This window comes from Chiloscyllium punctatum, chromosome 30, assembly GCF_047496795.1.
Source record: "Chiloscyllium punctatum isolate Juve2018m chromosome 30, sChiPun1.3, whole genome shotgun sequence".
Lineage (NCBI taxonomy): Eukaryota > Metazoa > Chordata > Chondrichthyes > Orectolobiformes > Hemiscylliidae > Chiloscyllium > Chiloscyllium punctatum.
The window spans coordinates 5,132,245-5,152,274 of NC_092768.1; the positions used below are offsets into that span (position 1 = coordinate 5,132,245).

A 20,030-nucleotide genomic window follows, 5' to 3' on the forward strand; every position below is an offset into this window, starting at 1 on the left:
TAGATAGATACCATCCACTGGGTTTCCCTGGTCTGATCTACTTATTACCTCTTCAAAGAATTCCAACAGGTTTGTCAGGCACGACCTCCCTTTACTAAATCCATGCTGACTTGTTCTAATCTGACCCTGCACTTCCAAGAATTTAGAAATCTCATCCTTAATGATGGATTTTAGAACACAACTGAGGTTAGGCTAATTGGCCTATAATTTTCTATGTTTTGTCTTGATCCTTTCTTGAACAAGAGGGTTACAATAGTGATTTTCCAATCATCTGGGACTTTCCCTGACTCCACTGATTTTTGAAAGATCACAAACAACGCCTCCGCTATTTCCTCAGCCCCCTCCCTCAGTACTCTCAGATGTAGCTCATTGGGGCCAGGAGATTTGCCGATTTTTAGACCTTTTAGCTTTTCTAGCACTTTCTCTTTTGTAATGGCTACCATACTCAACTCTGCCCCTTGAATCTCCTTAATTGTTGGGATGTTACTCATGTCTTCCACTGTGAAGATTGACACAAAGTATTTATTAAGTTATTCAGCCATTTCCTTATCTCCCAGCACTAGTCTTCCTGCATTAATTTGGAGCGACCCAATTTCTACTTTTGCCTCTCATTTGTTTTTTACATATTGAAAGCAACTTTTACTATCATTTCTAATATTACTGGCTAGCTTACCTTAATATTTGATCCTCTCCTTCCTTATTTCTCTCTTTGTTATCTTCTGTTTGTTTTTGTAGTCTTCCCAATCTTCTGATTTTCCACTGCTCTTGGCCATTTTGTAGGCTCTCTCTTAGTCTGTGTTACATTTCCTGAGTTCCTTTGTCAGTCATGGTTGTCTAATTCCCCCCCCCCCCCGGATAATCTTTCTTTTCCTTGGGATGAACTTCTGTACTATGTCCTCAATTACATCCAGAAACTCCTATCATTGTTGCTCTACTGTCTTCCCCACTAGGCTCTGCTTCCAGTCGATTTTCGTCAGTTCCTCTCTCATGCCCTCGTTTAACTGTAACACCATTACATCTGATTTTGCCTTCTCTCTTTCAAACTGCAGACTAAACTCTACCATATTATGATCACTACCTCCTCAGTGGTCCCTTACTTTAAGATCCTTTATAAAGTCTGGCTCATTACATAGAACTTAGTCCAGAATAGCCTGCTCCCTTATGGGCTCCAACACAAGCTGTTCCAAAAAGCCATCCTGTAAGCATTCCATTAATTCCCTTTCTTTGGATCCATCGGCACCATTATTCACCCAGTCCACCTGCATATTGAAGTCCCCTATGGTCACCATGACCTTGGCTTTCTGACGTGCCCTATCTATTTCCCGGTACATCTTGCACCCCGGTCCTGACCACTGCCGGGAGGTCTGTACATAACTCCCATGATGGTTTTTTTGCCTTTGTGGTTCCTCGACTCCACCCACAAAGACTCCACATCATTTGACCCTATGTTATTCAGTGCCATAGATTTAATTTCATTCTTAACTAATAAGGCTGCCCCACCCCCTCTGTCCACCTCCCTGTCTTTTCGATAAGTTTTCAATCCTTGGATGTTTAACTGCCAACCCTGAACCCCTACAATTAAGTCTCTGTGATGCCTACCACATTATCATCATTCACGATGGTTTGTGCCGTTAACTCATCTACTTTGTTACGAATACTACGAGCATTCAGGCAAAGCACCTTAATGCTAATGTTTTTATCCTCATGACTTCCATCACCTCTAGTAGTATGTCCTAAGTCACCTGAGGCTGGAATCGAACTCGGCTCCCTGGCACTGTGAGGCAGCAGTACTAACCACTGAGCCACTGTGCCACCGGTGAACTATGAGGAGGCTGTGAGATTTGAGGGAGGATGGAAGATATGGACTTGGTTTGGGGAGGGTTAATGGAAATGAGGCCTGAGATTTGGAGGATATGAAGAAGTATATGCATCCTGCGATGTGGAAATTGTGGCGGGGGTAATGGGATATCCTCAGGGGAGTAGGAGATATGACAGGGACGGGTAGAAACTTTTTAAAAAATAGTCAAATATCATGAATCTGCACTCTGGTTTCCTTGCGGGGGTGGGGTCATGAACCATGACTCATGCAGAACCTTGGCATGCAACAGATTGAGCTAATGCAGAGGCATGTGACTGTTGACTAGAATCAGTGGTGTGTATCAGGAATGAGCTGCTGTCCCCATTCCTAAAACAAAAGGAGCAGAGGCGAGCAGCAAAACTGATTCCAAGAAAATCTATGCTGCGTGACATTTCAGGGACAATGGCTCTTTACTGGAATTGCTGTGCACACTCTGATCTGAGGACTATGCTTATAGAGCTCAGAGCTGCACTGAAATGCAAAGATACCATTCTCAAATAGACACGTGCCTCCTCTGGCCAGAGCTGAGAGCAGATTGTCCCCAAGGGGAAGAAACAATCCAGAGGGCTTCTTAAGCGTGTTGCAAGTAGGATCAGGGATTATAGTCAAACTATGACAGGAAGTGAAAGATCATGTTGCGGTTTTGCAAGATCTTTTAGAATTAGAATCCCTACTGTGAGAAACAAAGCTCACTCACTTCAATAACCTCAGTCCAAGACAAGATCTGAATCAGTAGTGTCATTTATTTCACACTTGCAAGAGGGTGTGATGTTTAGTGCCGATAAGGCAGAGGACATACACAACCCAAATTCAATTCATACACAATATTTAAGTAATTTGATTTCTTTTGTTTTACATTGCTCCTCTCCTGTTTACATTCTCCACTTCCCTAAGACTTGCCCCATTACTCCTGTTTATTTCTTGCCTTATCCAGCCTTGTCTGTGACAAAATGCTTATTTCTGGCCTCACAAGGCCGTTTGACCTCATCCCGCTGTAGGTCAATGTTAGGCATATTCTTTCTTCACCATTATTTACTCCCTCCATCTGTACCTTCCCCTGATCCTTATGACCCTTTTAATTGAGGTTTGTTCCTGTGTCTCTGTAAAAGTGGGAAACAGATGTTTATACCTACTGTTTGGACAGGCATATCGAGCTTAACTTCATCCCCTCACAACATCTTATCTATTCGCCCGTAACATCTACCATTGTTTTGCTGATACGTTTCATTCTGCCATACAATTTTAGCTAATACAAAAAAAATTATGTATTTCCTCCACATCGTTTCCATTCTTGTTGACTCAGCTCTTGGCTAAAGCAACTACACACTGGTGTGAGTTCATTTACTTTGTAAAATGGAAGTGCAGAAGAAACAATATTTCTCCCACATCCCACACTACAGTGTGGAAACTGTAGGCCCTTCGGCCCAACAAGTCCACTTTTGGAATACTGTGTACACCTCTGGGTAATATTAAATTGGAAAGGATGCAGAAAGAATTGACAAAGACGTTGCCAGGGTGGGACTAGATTGGGTTGGGATATCTGGTTGGCATGGATAAGTTGGACCGAAGGGTCTGTTTCCATGCTGTACATCTCTATGACTCTATGACTGTTTGAGTTTGAAAGAGAGGCTGAAAAGCCTGGGTCTTTTTTTCACTGGAGCCTAGGAGGTTAGGGGCTGACCTTACAGAGGTTTATAAAATCGTGAGGGGTGGAGATAAGGTGAATAGCGAAGATCTTTTCCCCAGAGTGGGAGACAGCACAATTTTAAGGTTAGAGAAGAACATTTTCACACAGAGGGTGGATCTCATGTGGAATGAACTGCCAGAGGAAGTGGTAGTTGGAGGTAAAGTTACAATAATTAAAAGACATTTGGACAGGAACATGAATAGGAAAGGTTTAGAAGGATATGGACTAAACACAGGAAAATGGAACTAATTTAGTTTGGGAAACGGTAATTTCCAAAGGGTCTGTGTGACGGTGTAAATAGAAACATTACTCAGCAATAAAAAGCAGGAAATGCTGCAAATTCATCATGTGGGGACAGCAACATTATTAACCTTTTAACCTTTAATTCTCCTTTCTGACCATTTGTGTTTTTAATTTCGGTTTCCAGCACTTGATGTGTTTTGAATTTTATGCTTTACTAAAAAATAATTCAGCTCTCCAGGCTGGGAAAGGAAAATTATGTTACTACTTGCTTTCAAGAGTTCTAAACGTTTCAGAGTTGAAAGAACAGCCTGTGAAGAACAGTCATAACTTTTCAACCCACTGTGCTGTTGATGGCTGTTGGGCATCTCGCCTTTTGCAGAAAGGAAATACCAAGGATTTTCAACTGCCAAGTTTTGCTACAAACCAAGGGATCTCTATTGTATAGTAGTGTGTGTGTGTGTGTGTGAGAGAGAGAGACAGCGTGTGAGAGAGAGTGTATCTTTGTGTGTGTGTGTGCGCAAGCGTGTGTGTCTGTGTGTGTGAGAGACAGAGCACAGAGCGTTTCTGTGTGAGAGAGAGAGAGAGAGTGTGTGTGTGTGTGTGAGAGAGAGAGCATGTTTGTGTGTCTGTCTGTGTCTGTGTGTGCCCGTGTCTGTGTGTGTAGGGGGTTGGAATCAGATATTATTCAGGTGCAGGCAGAGGGTTAGAGTTGGAAGAGGTGAGGGACAGGGGAATTCAGTCTCTTCCAGTGCACCCTAGCATTACAGATGCCAATCTTCAGCCAAATCGCTTGACTCCATGTGATATCAAAACTGGTTGGAAACACGGAATATTGCAAGGGATATGAGCCATGACTTGTCACACCCCTACCCAAGCTGCTCCAGTACATCTTACAGCACTAGCATCTGCCCAACAATTGTAAAAATCCAACTTGGCCAATCATGGCCCCATCAGTCTACTCCAGGAGCATGCATAGCAGGGAGTTAAATGAAACGCTCACACGTGTACACGGATGTCAATGAGAGTGGTCAAAACTGGTACAATTTTAAGGTTTTGCAGATCTCTATAGTTGGGAAATCTACACCCCATCAGCAGGAATATTTTAACAGTTACAAACACAAGACGTCAGGGTGATCTGCTGAGGTATGGGAAGCAATAGCTGCTGTATGTATAAAGCTGGGAGCACAAGACCATAGGGTGACACAGGGCACAGTAGAATGGAGATAAGATCTTACATAGGACTTTCAACGATGAAAGGGGGAGGTTCAATTAGATTAGATTAGATTACCTACAGTGTGGAAACAGGCCCTTCGGCCCAACAAGTCCACACCGACCCGCAATCCACCCATACCCCTACACTTACCCCTTCACCTAACACTACGGGCAATTTAGCATGGCCAATTCACCTCATCTGCACATTTTTGGACTGTGGGAGGAAACCGGAGCACCCGGAGGAAACCCACGCAGACACGGGGAGAATGTGCAAACTCCACACAGGCAGTGCTAAAAGAAAAAGGAGAGTGGAGGTGCAGCATAATAAAGAGGCCACTCAAATCGTTCTCACCCACTGGAATGTCAGACCATGAACACACGAAGCTCACGGCTAAAGCTCCCTGTTTTTCATCCCTTCCCTGGGGGGAGAAATCACAAATCCACTTGTAGGAGTACAGCTCCGCTGAGGAGGAGGCTTGGATAACTTCATGGCGCAGAGATACACAGCATGGAACCAGACCTTTCAGATATCAGGAACCAGATATCCAAACCTACTCTAGTCTCATTTGCCAGCACCTGGCCCATATCCCTCCAAACCCTTCCCCTTCATATACCCATCCGGCTGCCTTTTCACTGTTGCAATTGTACCAGAGTCCATCACTTCCTCGGGCAGCTCATTCCATACATCTCGTACTTTTCAGTCCTTTTACTTTTGAGGTTATGCAATCATAGACAGGGAGAATGTGCAAACTCCACGCAAACAGTCGCCCAAGATTGGGAATCGAACCGGGGTCCCTGGCTCTGTGAGGCAGCAGCGCTAACCACTAGACCACCACAGGCTCCCTCAATCAGACTTCAAGTCAAGCACCAACTATGCCAGTGGGTTACGAGAACTAATGAGGGCAACTCCAGGTTGTGCCCAATTTGACAGACAATATTAGAAAATAAAGCTTTCCCTGACTTCCGCTTTTTGTGCTCGAACGATCCAAAGCGACATCTTCCGCTTTTGCAACAACTTTCAATTGGCCCACAGTCCAAGTTTTGGGAGGGCGGATCTTGAGACTGGCGGAGGGAGGAATCTCCAAATCCAACCTCGCCTTGACATTACAATTGGCCGGCTCTGGGAGCTTTCGGGTGGGGGATGGCGGTGTCCCTCCGGATGAACGCCCGATGGGTGCTGCCGGTTGCTCTCCTCTTCTCGGGATTCCTTCTCCGGCCCCTCGACACGGAAGGTGAGCCGGGGAAAGCGGCTTAAAACCAGGGCAGGGTCCGGGGGGGGAATCTGAGCTGGGTTTCCTACCCCCGCCCCCCGGGAGGGTACGGTAAGGTAAAGGGGTTTGGGTTCGAAGGGCAGGGCTTGTTTTTGTTAGTCCCTGCGGTGTAAGAAGTTTAGATGTGACCTTAAACAGGTTGGCAAAACCATGAGAATAAGGTGAAAGGCAGTTGGCTTTCCCCTGGGGAGACAGATCTTGAAGGAGAGTGGAATAAGATTTTTGACGCTCGGGGCAACTTTGGTTTTGCATTGAGAGTTGTTAGTGAATGGACTTCTCGAGGAAGTGGTGCCGGAATGATTTGGGGCAGCGCTCCGAAAGCTAGTGCTTTCAGTTAAAGCTGTTGGACTATAACCTGGTGTTGTGTGATTTTATTTTCTCTTTTTAACGTGGTACATGCAGTTACAGTTACAGACTCTATAACGCAGACTGGCAGCAGAGAGATCGGGAGATTTCAATCCCCTAACCAACTTTGGAGAATTTGTTGTGCTGTCTTCTCCTTTTATCCCAAATTGGAAATGGCCAATTGAAAGTTGCTGGCTCAGTGTCTGATGTCTGTTCTCCTCCAGTTCTGCCCTCCTGAATGTCCCCAGGTTTAACAGCTTCACTGCTAGTGAATATACCTTCAGGTATGCCCACTCTCCTGGTATGAATTTGCCTCTGTACCTCCCTTTTCAACTTCCAGACCTGCCTCTTGGCACTTTGATGGTTGTTTCCCTCTTCTGAGGGAGTCAAGGATCAGAGGGCATCCGCGCAGAATAAGGGATCGCACATTTAGATTCCCGACAGTGTGGAAACAGGCCCTTCGGCCCAACATGTCCACACCGACCCTCCGAAGAGTAACCACCCAGACCCATTCCCCTGCATTTACCCCTGACCAACACACCTAACACTGGACAACTTAGCATGGCCAGTTCACCCTAACCTATGTATCTTTGGACTGTGGGAGGAAACTGGAGCACCCGGAGGAAACCCACGCAGACACGGGGAGAATGTGCAAACTCCACACAGACAGTCGCCTGAGGCAGGAATTGAACCCGGGTCCCTGGCACTGTGAGGCAGTAGTGCCAACCACTGAGACACTGGGCTGCCCTAAGACAGAGATGAGAATGAATTTCCCCTCTCACTCTGACCGTAGAGAATCTGTGGAATTCTTTACCACAGGGATGTCAGGGCTGGATTGCAAAATATATTCAAGGCTGAGACGGACAGATTTTCAATCTGCAAGAGAATCCAGACAGGACAGTGGGTATAAGGGTTACCAGATTAGCGTGACCTTATTGAATGGCGGAACAGACTCGATGGGCTGAATGGCCTACCTCTACTCCTGTGTTGGATGGTCTTATTCTCAGGATGAGCAGGATTTAGGGAGATAAGTTGCAAATTTTCTCTACATTCAATGTACGTAATTTTGTTTTATTCTGTGTGAATTTTCTTGGTCTGTACGTGGCGTTCCAAAACCAAATTCCGTGCTGGGAATGGTGTCAGCGTGCCCGCTGAAGTGGGCGGAAGCTCCGATCCGACACGTGGCGTTTATGGGATGGGCATGTGTATAGTTTCATAGTAATAGAAGCAGGAGTTGGCTACTTGACCCATTGAGCCTGCTCCACCTTTAATTGAGATCATCCATTGTCTCAGCTCCTCCTACCTGCATTATCCCTTAACTCCCCCTACTGTGCAAAAACCCATCCAACTCTCTCTTGAATATATTTAATGAAGCTGTCTTCCCTGCTTCCTTGGGCAGAGAATTCCATAGATCCACTCCTCTCTGGGAAAAGCAGTTCCTCCTCACCTCTGTCCTATATATATTCCCCTTAATCTTGAGGCCATGTCCCTCGTCCTAGTCTCACCCACCAGTAGAAACAACTTGCCTGCTTTATCTTGTCTGTCCCTTTCATAATTTTATAGGTTTCTATAAGATCCCCTCTCATTCTTCTAAATTCTAGCGAGTACAATCCCCAGTGACTCAACCTTCCCTCATGGGGTAACCCCCTCATCTCCAGAATCAACCTGGGACATCTCCTCTGCACCACCTCCAAGGCCAGTATATCCTTCCTCCAGTAAGGAGACCAGAACTGTGCACAATACTCTAGGTGTGGCCTCACCAACACCTTGTACAATTGCAGCAGTACCTTCCTGCTCTTAAATTCAATCCCTGTAGCAATGAAAGTTAATATTCCGTTTGCCTTCCTGATTGCCTGTTGCACCTGCAAATGAACTTTTAGTGATTCATGTATGAGTGCTCCTAAATCCCTCTGCACAACAGCATACTGCAAGCTTTCCCCATTTAGATAATACACTGACCGACTATTTTTACTTCCAAAGTGGATAACCTCACATTTCCCAACATTGTACTCAGTCTACCAGACCCTTTCCCACTCACTTAACCTATCCAAATCACTCTGCAGACCCTCCAAATCCTCTGCCCAATTTTGCCTTTCTGCTCAATTTAGAGTAATCAGCAAACTTGAATACATTACCCTCTGTCTCCTCGTCCAAATCATTTATGTAGGTCATGAACAGTTGCTAGCCCAGCACTGACCCCTGTGGCACCTTGCTCACCATTGATCTCCAACCAGAGAAACACCCATTTATCCTAACTCTCTGGTTTCTATTGGTTAGCCAGTCCGCTATCCATTGCCAGTACATTCCCCGCAACCGCGTGCATTCTGATCTTATGGGTGAGTCTTTTATGCAGCACCTTATCAAACGCCTTCTGGAGAACCAAGTTTATAACATCCACCTGTTCCCCTCCATCCACTGCGCTTGTTACATCCTGCAAGGGCTCCAGTAAGTTTGCCAAGCATGACCTTCTGTATCAGAAACCATGTTGCGCCTGACCTTTCTGTCCTGGTTTCTCACTCATTCTCCTTTTAATGATCGTCTCCAGCGTTTTCCCAACTGCAGACGGTGAGATAACTGGCTCTCGTCACCTGCCTTTTGTCTGCACCCTTTATTGGAAGGGATGTCGGAGCTTGGGGCCTACAGGCAGGCAGTGTGAAATTGGAACTGTGGGTGCTAAGGGGTGGGAAATCAGGGGTGTGCAAAAACCAGAACTGGAGAAATGCCCTATTCGTAAAGTTATAGATCTAGAAATGGTTAGAGACAGAGTCCGACCGAGGATAGATTTTACACATGGAAGTAATTTTAACGGGTGTAAGTTATATAGCCCATGAGATCGTCCTTGCTATTCAGTTTGATAATGATTCACAGAATCCCTGCAGTGTGGAAACAGGCCCTTCAGCCCAACAAGTCCACACCGACCCTCCGAAGAGTAACCCACCCAGATCCTTTCCCTTATCCTATTACTCGACATTCCCTATGATCAGTCATGATCATATTGAATGGCGGTGCAGGCTTGAAGGGCTGAATGGCCTACTCCTGCACCTATTGTCTATTGTCTATGGCCAATCCACCCTGACCTGCACATCTTCGGACTGTGGGAGGAAACCGGAGCACCCGGAGCAAAGCCACGCAGACCCGGGGAGAATGTGCAAACTCCACACAGACAGTTGCCCGAGGCTGGAATCGAACTCGGGTCCCCGGCGCTGTGACGCAGCAACGCCAATCACTGAGCCACCATGCCACCTCGGCATAAAGGCATTGCGGGGGTACTTGGGTATGTACCAGGGACCTCTCATTGTTCTGTACTGTAACAGCACCCTAACCCTTAATGCTGTCTAGCAAAATTCATCAATCACAGTTTGGAAATTTTCAATTGATTTCCAGTTTTTGAACAGATTTTGTGTGAGTGTGAGAGTGTGGAGAAAACTGTGACCAGGTTCCCAAAAGCTTTGTTTCAGTTTACTAGTTTGCCTTCTTGAACTTTGCTCTCTGACCAGAGGACACAGTACCTACCCCATCAATTTCTTTCATTTTTTTTCTTATTTGTTCTTATTTTCTTATATTTTCTTTGTGTTCAGGAGAGGTGAGAAACTTGGGTCAGAAACAATTGTGTTAAATTCAAAAATGGCTAATTCAGAAGTGAGGGCAGTGTCGGATGGAGTGTACGGGGAAAGGAATTTAGCAGAAAAGATAGGTAAGGGAACAATGGCAGCTGTTTTAGAAAATAAATCATGCCTTGCAACTAAGAAATATCCCAGTGAGGACGAGGGATTCTCGAAAGGGCATAGACTAATCGTGATTAACCAGGTGAAGTTAAGGAAAATACAGTATCATATTGAAAGGAAATGAAAAATGCATGCGATGGGGTAAAACCTAGTGGTAAGTGAAAGGATTGGGAATAATTTCTAAGGAAACAATAAATGACCAAAAAAAAGGCAGAGAAAATAAAAGATAAGGGCAAACCAGAAAAAATGGATGATAAGAGCTTCTTTAAATATTTTCAACAAAAAGAAAGAGATAGGCATAGAGAACACATTCCTTGGTGAATGAGGCTAGGGAAGTAGTAATAGTGAACCAAAATTAGACCATAAGACATATGAGCAGAAATTAGGCCATTCAGCCCATTGAGTGTGTTCCACCATTCAAACATGGCTGATAGGTTTCTCAACCCCATTCTCTGGCCTTCCCATTGATACTCACAAACCTATCTATCTCCGTCTTCAATATGCTCCATGACCTGACCTCCACAGCCTTCTAAGACAATGAATTCCACAGATTCCCCACTCTCTGACTGAGGAAGTTTCTCCTTCTCTCCATTCTAAAACGTCTTCCCTTTACTCAAAGGTTCTGCCCTCAGGTCCTAGTCTCTCCTATCAATGGAAACACCTTCCCAACATCTACTGTGCCCAGGCCATTCAGTATTCTGTATGTTTCAATTAACTTTTTACCCCCCCCCCCCAAATCCTTCTAAATTCCATCAAGTATTGACCCAGCGCCCTCAAACGTTCCTCATATGTTAAGCTTTTCATTCCTGGTACCATTCTCATGAACCTCCTCTGATCACATTCCAGGGCCAATACATTCTTGCTGAGATATGGGGCCCAAAACTGCACACAATACTCCAAATGTGGTCTGACCAGAGCTTTATAGAGCCTCCAAAGTACATCTCTGCTTTTATATTCAAGTCCTCTCAAAATAAATGCCATCATTGCATTTACCTTCCTAACTACTGACTCGACCTGGAAGTTTGCCTTGAGGGAATCCTAGAATTCCCAAGTCTCTTTGCACTTCTTTCTTCTAAATTTTCTCTCCATTTAGAAAATAGTCCATTTCTTCTTCCTATCACTTCTCACTACTGTGTGGGAAAGTGACCTCCCACTTTCCCACGTTGTAATCCATCTGCCAGTGCTTTGCCCGCTCTCCTAACCTGTCCAAATCCTTCTGCAGCCTCCCCGCCTCCTCAGTGCTACCTGTCCCTCCACCCATCTTTGTATCGTCTGCAGACTGAGCCAGAATGCCCTCCATTCCCTTATCGAGATCGTTAATGTTAGATTGTTAATTAGCAGAGGAGTTGGACAAATATGTCGACCTTCTTGGTCAAAGATGCCCAATAGCATTTCAAACCTGCCAACCAATCAAGGCATTTAAAGGGGATAAACATTGAAGCTGTCAATCAGGATGTGGACTCTCCTCATTAATAATGGAAGGTTATGAAATCAGTTCCTTTAATTCTGATTTGGAGATGCCGGTGTTGGACTGGGGTGTACAAAGTTAAAAATTCACACAACACCAGGTTATAGTCCAACAGGTTTAATTGGAAGCACTAGCTTTCGGAGCGACGCTCCTTCATCAGGTGATTGCGGAGGGCTCGATCGTAACACAGAATTTATAGCAAAAATTTGCAGTGTGATGTAACTGAAATTATACATTGAAGAATTGATTGATTGTCTGTTAAGCCTTTCATCTGTTAGAATAAACTATCACTGTACTCTAACAGATGAAAGCCTTAACAGACAATCAATTTTTCAATGTATAATTTCAGTTACATCACACTGCAAATTTTTGCGATAAATTCTGTGTTACGATCGAGCCCTCCACTATCACCTGATGAAGGAGTGTCGCTCCTTGAATTCAGTAGTGATGATCCTCAGGCTTTTCTCCACAGACAGAGTAAAATTGCAAGCACTTTGTTTTAATAAACACAATTTCTTTTCAAGTCATAGAGATGTACAGCACAGAAACAGACTCTTCGGTCCAACCCGTCCATGCCGACCAGGTATCCCAACCCAAACTAGTCCCACCTGCCAGCACCTGGCCCATAACACTCCAAACCCTTCCTATTCATATACCCATCCAGATGCCTTTTAAATGTTGCAATTGTACCAGCCTCCACCACTTCCTCTGGCAGCTCATTCCATACACGTACCACCCTATCTAACTGCGACTCCACTTTCAAGGAGCTATGAACCTGCACTCCAATGTCTGTTTGTTCAGAAATGCTCCCCATGACCTTTAAGTGTATAAGTCCTGCTATGATTTGCTTTACCAAAATGCAGCGCCTCGCATTTATCTGAATTAAACTCCATCTGCAACTTCTCAGCCCATCTGGTCAAGATCCTGTTGTAATCTGAGGTAACCTTCTTCGCTGTCCACTACACCTCCAATTTTGGTGTCATCTGCAAACTTACTAACTGTACCTCTTATGCTCACATCCAAATTATTTGTATAAATGATGAAAAGTAGTGGAGTGATCGGAATTTTAAGTTCCTCGAGCTTTTGATGCTGATGTGATGAGCTTGACCATTCTAATAAGTTTTTGACTTTATTCACACGTTATTGTCTACTTTTGACACCCCCAAAAGACACCTCACTCCTCCCCAAGGGCAGCCCATCTCGCCCAGAGATATCCCAGGAACCTATCCAACTTATAGCTCATACTTCAACAGGATACCCAACCTCTCGAAACAACCCCTGACCCTTTAGTCCTTCACCTTCCAAGCCCATAGTTTAGAAGTCCCATATTTTATATAGCCTGCCTAACACAAAATCACATTTGTCTGCAGAGATCTCAGTTCCCATCCCATTGATATCCTTACCACTGCCCCTTCCCTGCCATTTTAGCTACTGGATAGAAAGTGGAAGAGCCATGTACTCCCTGCCACTTATTTTGGAGGAGGGTTGGAATGTGGGGTCCCCTTTTACTTTTGTGCTAGTTTTCCTTCATGATATTTGATATTATATTTTGTTGTTACCGCAGCTTAAAAGAGGAACTTTGTTGTTTTTCATGTTGTTCAGCTGAAAAGGACCATACGTTTGGTGCTATTGGTTCATCAGTTTTACTGGATCCTGAATATGGAGCTAATCTCAGCAAGAGTGAAGTTTTATGGGTTTACGTTGGCAGCAATGGGCACAGTGTAAATATTCTGGATTACGTGCCAAATCACACTCTAGCTGAACCATATGAACACTTTAGATCTCGCTTGCATTTTAATGCATCAAATGGGTCTCTGATGTTAAAGAATTTAAAACCCAGTGACCAAGGTGTTTTTACCATAAGCGTAGATGGAGAAAAGAAATGGACTACAGACTTGAAAATCATTGGTAAGTGATTTCAATACGTTACTGCTTTGAAACTGATGCCCATTTCAACATATGAACTATTTAGAATATTGCAGATTAAGGACAAGATTATTCAGCCCCTCAAATCTGTTTTGTCAGTCTGTTAAATCATGGTTGGTGTGTACTAGGTCAAACCTTCCTTTACCTGTCCTGGTCCCGTAACTTCCAGATTCATCACCTCTCAGAAATTCCTATTGACCTCTGTCTTGCAAATCCCAATTGACCCAGTAGCCACAGTCACCGACAGTAGAATTTCACTGTTCTTTCTCGATGTAATGGTAAGATGTTTCGCTGACTTCAGCATAAATGGCTTGGATCTAATTTCACAATTATGAGCTTAAATTATGCCTGAGTATTGAACTAGATGTCAGGTAGCTGCTTTTTAAATAGAGAAGAACTATCAAAAAGAACCTGCACTCCCTCTGAGGCCAATATGTCCTTCCTAAGGACATGGTGTTCAGATCTACTCATTGTACTCCGAGTGGGGTCTATCCAAGGTTTTGTATAACTCCAACCTGACTTCTGCATCCTTGTCCTCCTGAGAAAGTGTACAAGGTGTGAGCAGGTAGGGAAAGAGTTTGGGTTGTGTGGGACAAAGGCTCAGCTAGCATGATTTGGATCAGCTAAGAACTTGCAGTAAACAATGAGGTGTTGGAGGCAAGGGTAATGGGTCGACGAGGTGGAAAAGCATTCCTTATGTAAAGCCACTTAACAGGATGAAAAAGCATTCATTATGTGAAGATTAGTGTGGTGCTGGAAATGGACAGCAGGTCAGGCAGCAACGGAGGACCAGGCAAATCGACATTTCGGGTTTGTTGGTCTAGTGGCACAATTCATTATATCGAAAATGGATAAAGTCACGCTTGCACTATGCTCTATCTGCCACAACTGCTCCCATTCCTTTTGCACTGCCAGTATCCTTTTGTAATTTGATGCTATGTTCTTCTTGCTCAATGTCCTTATCTTCCTCCTCAGAAGATTGCTGCCATACTCCCAGCACTTTGGCCTCACATCACATACAGCACCCCCGCCCCCCCACAACCCCACAACCCCACAACCGCCCTCCCTCCATTCCCCCACTCCACCCCTATTTTGACAGCCTACTATACTGCACACAGCTGGGGCAGTGTCCGGAAGGAAATGCAATATTTCTCCCATTAACAGTTCGATCATTCATCGGGCCTATCATCTGCTCCATGGTGGCTCTAATTGAAGGATGGACTGTATTTTGTCCACACTCTGCCTTCATCAATGGGATCCAATAGCGAAGTCATCAGCCACAGTTGCAGGTAACCCTTGTTTGCCAGTAGCCAGCCCTGTTAGATATCCAGCTCCTGTATTGAAACAAAAACCAGGATGTCCTCGAGGATTAAGCATCATGGCAGCTCCCATTCCATCAGGGGCACGGTGGCTCAGTGATTAGCACTGCTGCCTCACAACACCAGGGACCTGGGTTCGATTCAGCCTCGGGTGACTGCTATTGTGGAGTTTGCACATTCTCCCCGTGTCTGCTGGGTACTCAGGTTTCCTCCCACAGTCTAGCAGGTTAGGTGGATTGGCCATGGGAAGTTACCCCATAATATCCAGGGACGTGCAGCTTGGGTGCATGAGCCATGGGAAATGCAAGGTTACGGGGATAGGTGGGTAGATGGGTCTGGGTGGGATGCCCTTTGAAGGGTTGGAGTGGCTTTGTTGGGCCAAATGGCCTGTTTCCACACAGTGGGGATTCTATACAAAAAATGTTCCATCCGCCTGCTCTTGATGGCAGTTGCCGATACTTCCATGCTGCTTCATCTGCAGAATATGCCCTGTACCATCCAAATCTAGGTTACTGATAGTGATCAAGAGAAGGGTGGGTGTGGACATGTTGGGCCAAAGGGCCTGTTTCCACACTGTAGGGATTCTATTAAGTGACGGGTGTCAGAAGAAGGCAGTAAATTGGATGGGTATATGCACTGGAAAGGTTTGGAGGGATATGGGCCGGGTGCTGGCAGGTGGGACGAGATTGGGTTGGGATATCTGGTCGGCATGGACGGGATGGACTGAAGGGTCTGTTTCCATGCTGTACATCTCTATGACACTATACTCCAACAAGCGAACAGGTTACCATTGCTCTTGTTTCCTGTTACTCTGGATCCCAGCAGCCACTGACCTCTGCACACTAATTTGCGAACAAGTCTGTTCTGTGCCCCCTTATCAAACATCTCGTTAAGCTATAGCGGATTCAGAAGAGATTTATCGGGGTGTTGCCCCATATGGAAGCTTTGAACTGTAAAGAGAGGCTGGAACTTGTTTCACTGGAGTGTTGAGAGGTGACCTCACCCAGGTTTATAAAATCATGAGGGGGATAAATGGTCGATGTCTTTACCATAGGGTGGGAGGATTTCAAGACTGGTGGAATTTTATTGGTGAGAGGAGGGAGATTTAGTGAAGACGTGAGGGGCAATGTTTTTTTTTCTACACAGCTGGTGGTTCACATGTGAAATGACCTTCCAGAGAAAGTAATGAAAGTGGGTACAGTTACAACACTTAAAAGAGTTGAAAAACGTGGTGCTGGAAAAACACAGCGGCATCCAAGGAGCAGGAGAATCGACGTTTTGGACATAAGCCCTTCTTCAGGAACACTTAAAAGACACTTGGTACATGAATAGGAAAAGTTTTGGAGGGATATGGGCCAGGAGCAGGCAGGTGGGACTAATGCAGTTTGGGATTATGTTCAACACGGACTGGTCAAACCAAATTAGGGTTAGGATTAAGATTAGGGTAGGGTTGGGATTTGAGTTATTATTATTGAGTTATTATTCAGATTAATGTAGAGTTAGGTTAGGGTTGGAGTTAGGATTGAGTTAATGGTTAGGATTAGGATTCAGAATGTGCTGTATGACTCAGTTTGCAACCTGTCAAATATATTTAGAAATATCAATTAAATTAATTGTACAACGTGTGTTCTTTAATGAACAGATGTCGATTTTCTTTAATTTCCCTTCCCAGGCAATGTTGGCTCACCCACAAAACCCACATCCCACAAGTGAATCAAAAAAAAATTAATCCCCCCTTCTTGAAGTGACTGTCAATTTTATCCTGGGTTATAATTTCTACCTCCTCCCCCACCATTGTGGTTAAACTGGTAAACCTGAGTTAATCGTTGCAGCTTTTCATTTGGAACAGAGCGTAATATTTGAAGTTCTTCAATCCTCGGGAACCAGTCGTGTGTGTAAGAACCGTCGGGCCAGTCTCCCTGTCAGTTCCAGCCCATGTTCCCCCATGTTTACTTGGATACAGCTCCAAAATGTGTTGCTGGAGAAGCGCAGCAGGTCAGGCAGCATCAAAGGAGCAGGAAAATCGACGTTTCGGGCATAAGCCCTTCTTCAGGAATCCTTTTCCTGTTGCTTTTCCAGCAACACATTTTTCAGCTCTGATCTCCAGCATCTGCAGTCCTCACTTTCTCCTTGGATGCAGCTCCACCCAGTCCTGGAGTTCACAACATAGCTTTTACTTTACTCGTTTCTAATACTACTTTCTCAATTCTTAACCCATCCTGAATATCCACTGTTGCTATGACGAGGGGAGTAATCTCTCCCCTGGTAGGGTCAGATGCAAAATATTCCATTTAACAATCCTCCTCCTTGTATAAATGCCTTTGGTTGACCTGAACTCAGCCCCATTCTTCTCTTTAACCCTGTTTTATATTCATGAGATGGTGGAAGACTTGGAAAGTCATTTATATTTGATGCCATTTTCTTCTCTTTTTCTCTTCCCTTTTTAAAAAAAAGTCACTTTCTCCTCTGAGCCAACTATATTCAGCCTATTTCTTAAACTTGTCTGACACATAGAAAGTGGGCTATCTCTTGTGTCTTCCAGAGAGCCAAGAATATGTTTGCCCTACTCTTCCACCCCTGGGAATGTACCCTGACTGTACCTCAACGATCTCCTCTTCACTAACGGAAGAAGGGGCAGTGTGTTTCACTCAGGGCAGATCTAATCTGGAGCCACTGAAATTGGTCATTCCCCAATTGATTATTCTAACTCTAGAATGCTCCCTGTCCTTTTCCTGTACTGTGGGTTCACATCGATTTATTTATCTTTGGGATGTAGGGGTCAGTGGCGTGGTCAACACTTGTTTTCCATCCCTAGTTGACTTGGTTGAATGATTAGCTTACTCTGTCACTTCAGGGGGCAACTTAATCAACTGAGGCAGTATGGGCATTGAAACCATGGATATTGTATGGGTCAACAGAGTTCAGAGGGATGAGTGAACGTTCACTGAAAAGATACGAGATTCTGAAAAGGCTTGATAAGGTAGATGCTGAGAGACTGTTATCACTGGTTCGGGAAGCTGTAACACAGGAACATAGATGCGAGGTAGCGGACATTAATTTCGAATTGAGATAAAGAAAAGTTTCTTTAGTCAAAGCGTTGTGGATCATTGGAATTCTCTGCCCCCAGTAGTTAGTGTGGGCCTTCATCATTGAATACTTTTGAAGGCTGTTTTCTACTCAAAATTTTTTTGTCTCTTGTGGATCAAAGGACTTGGGGAGCTGGTAGGAAAGTGTTCATACCAAAGGTCTGCCATCTTGGTCACAGACAGAAAACCTGCAGATGCTGGAATCTAAAGTAAACAGGCAGGAGGCTGGAAGAACACAGCGAGCCAGGCAGCATCAGGAGATGCAGAAGACAATGTTTCAGATGTCAACTCCTCTTCAGGACTAGTGGTGGGTGTGGAGGGAGCTGCAGATAAAGGGGGAGGCGGGGACAGGGTGGTGAGGTGGGGGATAGGTGAAGACAGGTAGAGGGTACGTCCTGGTTGGTCAATGGGAGGAATTAATCCGGTTGGTGTCAGGGAGCAGTGGAGGAGAAGGGGAGGGGCTGGAAAGGAGTCGGGGGTTCGGGAAGGAGGTTATTTTGTGTTGAGCCCTCTGGGCTGTAGGGTGCCCAGGTGGAAGATAAGGAAGATAACACCTCATTTCATTCCACCTGCCAGCACTGGGCTCTTTAAACCTTTTCCATTTATTTACCCATTCAGATGCTTTTTAAATGCTGTAATTGTACCAGCCTCCACCACTTCCTCTGGCAACTCATTCCATATCCACACAACCTTCCCTGTGAAAAAGCTCCCTCTCAGGTCCCTTCTGAATTTTTCTCCCCTCCATCTTAAACCTATGCCCTCTAGTTCTGGACTCCCCATCCTAGAGAAAACACCTTTTCTATTCACCCTAAACATGCCCCTCATGACTTTATAAACCTCTCGGGTCACCCCTCAGCCTCCGACGCTCCAGGGAAAACAGCCTCAGCCTGTTCAGCCTCTCCCTGTAGCTCAAACCCTCCAACCCTGGCAACATCTTTGTAAATCTTTTCTGTACTCTTTCAAGTTTCACAATATCTTTCCTATAGGAGGGAGACCAGAATTGCATGTAATATTCCAAAAATGGCCTAACCAATGTCCTTACAGCCACAACATGGCCTGTTGAATGGTGGAGGAGATTCAAGTGGACAGATGGGTTTCACAATAAACAGGGTAACTGTCCAAAGGACATTAGTCAATGTATGTCTTGGTGGGACTGGTGTTGTTCTTTTATGTTTTCTGACTGCCCACACTGATTTTCACATCCTTACTGTGATTCACTGTCTAAAGCTACACCGATTACTTAACAGCCTTGTTATTGTTTCTCCTCGCCAGGGCCTCCATGTTCTTGCTATTTTGTTCTGCACTTCTATTAATGTTATCCCAAATATATTTGGTCCATTGTTGAACAGCTTTACATGCTCACACTTGCCTTTCCAGGAAGTGTTGTTTTAATAGCTGGTTATTCACTGGTGACTCATGTCTTTTGCTTTAAATGTACATCCTGACCCACTAAAACAAAACTAAGAACTGAGGATGCTAAAAAGAGAACAGAAATTGCTGAAGGTGAATCCCTGAAGGATTGACTCTGCTTTCTCTCTCCGCAGACGCTGCCAGACCTGCTGAGTTTCTCCAACACTTTTTTGTTTCTAGCTTCCCTCCCACTGTTTATTCTCTCTCCCAGTGAATGACCTTGCATTTTCTTCTCCTTTTTCGATGGCCACCTGTCTGTCCTCCTGTCATATTTAGGGGCCCACCAAGGTTAAGGGAGGGAATTCCCCAACATGTAGCTGAGAGCGTAAACTGGCAATGTGGTTTGGAAACCAGCCCCTTTTCCCACATTCCCACCTATTGGGATTCCAGGTAACTTGGGGAGGTGGTGAGTTGAGACCACTAAATCACTATCGATTGAGTTGCAGAGTGATCCGAACGCCCAGCTCCCCCAGAATTTGA

The 20,030-nt window shown here is 44.8% G+C and overlaps 1 protein-coding gene across 3 annotated transcripts in view; it reads left to right on the forward strand.

The window, feature by feature from the left end:
• Positions 1-5,862: 5,862 nt before the first annotated feature.
• LOC140455142 (uncharacterized) overlaps positions 5,863-20,030 on the forward strand; it is a 48,425-nt gene continuing 34,257 nt past the window's right edge. Inside the window, exons 1-2 of one of the 3 annotated variants that reach the window (XM_072549817.1) lie at positions 5,863-6,232; positions 13,412-13,717. In XM_072549817.1, coding sequence (XP_072405918.1) covers positions 6,142-6,232; positions 13,412-13,717 — 397 coding nt within the window. In that variant the 5' untranslated portion in view covers positions 5,863-6,141. The remainder of the gene's footprint in view (positions 6,233-13,411; positions 13,718-20,030) is intronic. The other 2 variants (XM_072549816.1, XM_072549818.1) reach the window with 2 other exon arrangements.